Source organism: Curcuma longa, chromosome 16, assembly GCF_044706935.1.
Source record: "Curcuma longa cultivar G26 ecotype Majalengka, Jawa Barat chromosome 16, ITB_CL_G26_1.1, whole genome shotgun sequence".
NCBI classification, from domain to species: Eukaryota; Viridiplantae; Streptophyta; class Magnoliopsida; order Zingiberales; family Zingiberaceae; genus Curcuma; species Curcuma longa.
Genome location: NC_133876.1, coordinates 6,669,562 through 6,673,498, shown reverse-complemented (window position 1 = coordinate 6,673,498; position 3,937 = coordinate 6,669,562). Strand labels below are relative to the sequence as shown.

Sequence of the window (3,937 nt, the reverse complement as noted above, 5' to 3'; positions counted from 1 at the left end):
ATCTGAATGAGATTTAAACTTCATTATTTAGAAAATTAATACACCTTTTATCATCCTATCATAGCCCCCGATGAATATAAAATTGGCCTATATGCTTTGAGGAAAAGTTGCATAGGTTAATTGATTTGAATATATTTAATGAACATTTCCTTGTTTACAAATTATCAAGATGCAGTTGTTTCTAATATCTTGAATAGGATCGTAAACAAATTAAATATTCATGAAATAAACTTAAACAACTTATTAAACTAAATAAATAAATTTATATTTAATTAGTTAATATTCATGAATAATATTTTTAAATCATTTAATCAATTAAACTTTTATTAACAATTTAAATAAATAAAAAAATTTAAAAATAAATAAATAAGTTTATAATATCAAAATCAATAATTAATAAAATAAATTTAAAATATAAAAATTTTAAATAATCAAATAAATTTAAATTAAAAATCGATAATATATAAACGAATCAAACACTATTGATAATTTGATGCTCGAACCTAGTTAACTTCATTAAAAAAAATTAAGTAAAATTTAAATAATTATTTTAATAATTTGTTCATTTTAAACTCCAGTTGACTTATTTAATTTCTTACGGCCTTAAGAGCACTAATAACAATTAACAAATGGCACTCCGAGAGTGAGGGCGAAGCGAGCGAGTCTGCGATCTGAGTTTCTTATCCTGCAAAGATGATCTCCAAGATTCGATCTTGATGGTACCGTCTTCATTTAATTTCTTCATTGCGTTCATCACCGAAAATATATGATAGGCATTCCTTTTCTTCCCGAGATTTTACTCTTTTCCCCCTTTTCTGGGTTGTTGGAGATCATTTTTCAGCGCATTTTTCGAATTTCGGTCGCGCAGTGCAGGCTTATTTGTATGCTGTGGTAGAAATCCATCCTTTTGCCTTCAAAAGTTCGGTATTGGGTTTTTCCGTATTTTGGTTCAGGAGGAGGTCTTCTCTTCTATTAGGGTTTCTAGGATTGATCGTTCTTATAGATTGTGATCGTACAGTTGTTCGCTGATCCATATGGTTAAGAGCCTATTTGTCACCTTGAGTATGGATCTTTCTTCGATTATTTTATGGAATCCCATCTGTTTGATTCCTGTTCTTGATTGATTCCGAGCACTGTTCTAGGTTCTTAATGCGTTGCTAAAAGATGGATCTTTGCTACAAAATTAGGTATTTTCTTCCAAGACATATCAAGTGCTAAATGGCCAGCAGAAGCATACCGCTACTTTTGCATGTGTGCCAGCAACCCTTATGTTACTGCATTGTCTGTGCAATACTCCTGATTCTTCCGTATCTCTTCTCCTCGAGTTATGGCGGTAAACCTGTCGTCAACCATGCCTTGCCCCCAAAAGAGGACTTTTCCGTTTTCAAGAACCCTAGTGCTCGATCCAGGGAACATGAAGGTGAGTTGTCCTCGGCTGTCTTGTTTGATCATGCTCCTCTTTGCTAGATGATAAAAATTTTGATTGTCTCATTTCTTAATTGCTTAATATTTTGATATAGTGATCATCAAATAAGCTTTAACATTTCACCGGAGATAAGCTATGGGTTTGGAACCACTCCTGGTGTTAACCTGTGCATTATCCTGCTATGTATCACCTTTGTTATTGGTCTTGTTCTTTTTTCTTCTTTTTGTGTCATGGTTCACGGTGCAATCCTTATCTCAATTGACCCTGAGGAGTTAGGGTAGTATTGATCATAGGCCTAGTTTATGCAATCATAGAAAATATAAATTGTGATTTCCTACATGTATGTTATGTGATAAAAAATAACCACTTTTGGATCGAACTTTTTCTAGTGAACAAAGAGCTTGACCGATGTATTCCAAGCAAAGCACTCTTGAAAGTGTTCATGTATGATTTGCCACCTGAGTATCACTTTGGCATGTTGGGTTGGAAAGGTGATGGCAAGAGTGTTTGGCCAGATATTCGCTCCAAAATTCCAAGCTACCCTGGAGCACTGAATCTTCAACACAGCATTGATTACTGGCTCACATTAGATCTCCTGTCTTCGACATTCCCTGATCGGAGTGGCCCATGCACTGCTGTGAGAGTTCAGGATTCTCACGAAGCTGATGTCGTCTTTGTGCCTTTCTTTTCTTCTTTGAGCTCCAATCGGTACTCAAAGATCCATCCACCAGAAACGCAAAGTATCGACCAGCTGTTGCAGCAGAAGTTGGTGAAGTATTTAACAGCTCAAGAGGAATGGAAAAGGTCTGGTGGTAGAGATCACATTATATTGGCGCACCATCCGAACAGCATGTTAGAGACTCGGATGGATCTGTCACCATGCATGTTCATTCTTTCAGATTTTGGGAGGTACATTCCTCAGGTAGCCAATTTGGAGAAAGACATAATTGCTCCTTACAAGCATTTGATCACCACATTCATCAACGATTCTTCTGCATTTGATGGTCGCCCAACCTTACTATACTTTCAAGGAGGTATCGACAGGAAAGGTGTAAGTGTTTTGCTCTCACCTGTTTCTTAAAAGATCTGTTCTTGAAAAATAATTCAATGCTGTTTATTGACACTCATGTAGTCCTAGTAAATAATAAATTTGTCTTTGTTTGTAATATAGCAATCAATTACCGTTATTATCAGTTATCTGAAATATCTTTTCCGTTCAGGGAGGTCTAGTTAGAAGAGAACTATTTGATCTTCTCAAGAATGAAAAAGATGTGCACTTTTCATCAGGAAGTCTCCGTGAGAATGGAACACTTGGAGCGAGTCGGGGGATGCATTCTTCAAAATTTTGTCTCAATATCGCTGGTGACACCCCATCTTCAAACAGGCTATTCGATGCCATAGCGAGTCACTGTGTTCCTGTCATCATCAGCGATGATATTGAGCTCCCGTACGAAGATGTTCTTGACTATTCCAATTTTTGCATCTTTGTTCCGACATCAAATGCAACAAAGAAAGGTTTCCTGGTCGAGTTGCTGAGATCTGTGAGCCGAGAGGAATGGAACCGGATGTGGAAAAGGTTGAAGGAAGTTGAAGGCTACTTCGAGTACAAGTACCCTTCTAAGAAGGATGATGCAGTTCAGATGATATGGCAGGCAGTGGCCCGGAAGGTGCCGGCAATCCGGCAGAAAGTACACAAATCACAACGATTCACACGGTTCGACATGGCAGATAGTGAGAAGTCTGAATTGTTGGAGGATGATCAGGTCGCTACAGATTCTTCCGAAGTCTGAATTTAGGAATTAGTTTTGCTGTTTTCTCAAACTGAAAAGGCCATAACATATTGGTTTTTCTCAAAGCTAAAACTGAGTTGTATGATTCCATTTTGCAATGAAAGTTTAGTTTTTGATATTCTTATAGGAAAAAAAAGTTTTAGAATTTCGATTTTGAGAGAATTTCATGTCACTAGTTGATTTTCACTACCTTATGCAGAAGAGCTGAAGCTACGAGATCAATTAGAATGCAAAACCTTTTAAAATGAATATTTTCAATAATAATGGTGGTTAGCATAAATAATGAAAATATATTGATGGCGATTCTTATCGAATCACATCATAATCTGAAATTGATAGAATCTGATTAAAATGATGACGACGATTCCGATTGGCGAGTCTGGCTGATCTTAATGATTTGCTTCATTCAACATTAAAAAAACAATTAAAATAGGCAGGTTTTGAAAAATTGCCTATGAAAAAAATAATGAAATTTGTTCAGGAAAAAAACAAAAGAAAAATACGTAACGCGTCAATCGCTTTGCCTTTGCGTAGCTCTCACGCTATCACGTACCTATGGGCTTATCCTTTCACGTGCAGCGCACACGATATGCGATATCTTTATGGCCACTGATTAAATTTGACTTGATTTAATTCCTCTTTTTTAATAGAAATTATAAAATAGACTCGAAGCCTTGTCGAATCACACATTAATACCCATATTTCTTTAAAATTATGTATG

General features: G+C 36.0%; 1 protein-coding gene across 1 annotated transcript; it reads left to right on the top strand.

Annotated features, from left to right (window-relative positions):
- Positions 1–622: 622 nt before the first annotated feature.
- LOC141847149 (putative arabinosyltransferase ARAD1) lies at positions 623–3,332 on the top strand. The gene is made up of 4 exons (XM_074735128.1): positions 623–719; positions 1,188–1,420; positions 1,816–2,477; positions 2,647–3,332. Exons 2-4 carry the CDS (start codon positions 1,219–1,221, stop codon positions 3,214–3,216), a joined length of 1,434 nt encoding a protein of 477 aa, XP_074591229.1. The 5' UTR covers positions 623–719; positions 1,188–1,218; the 3' UTR covers positions 3,217–3,332.
- Positions 3,333–3,937: the final 605 nt, after the last annotated feature.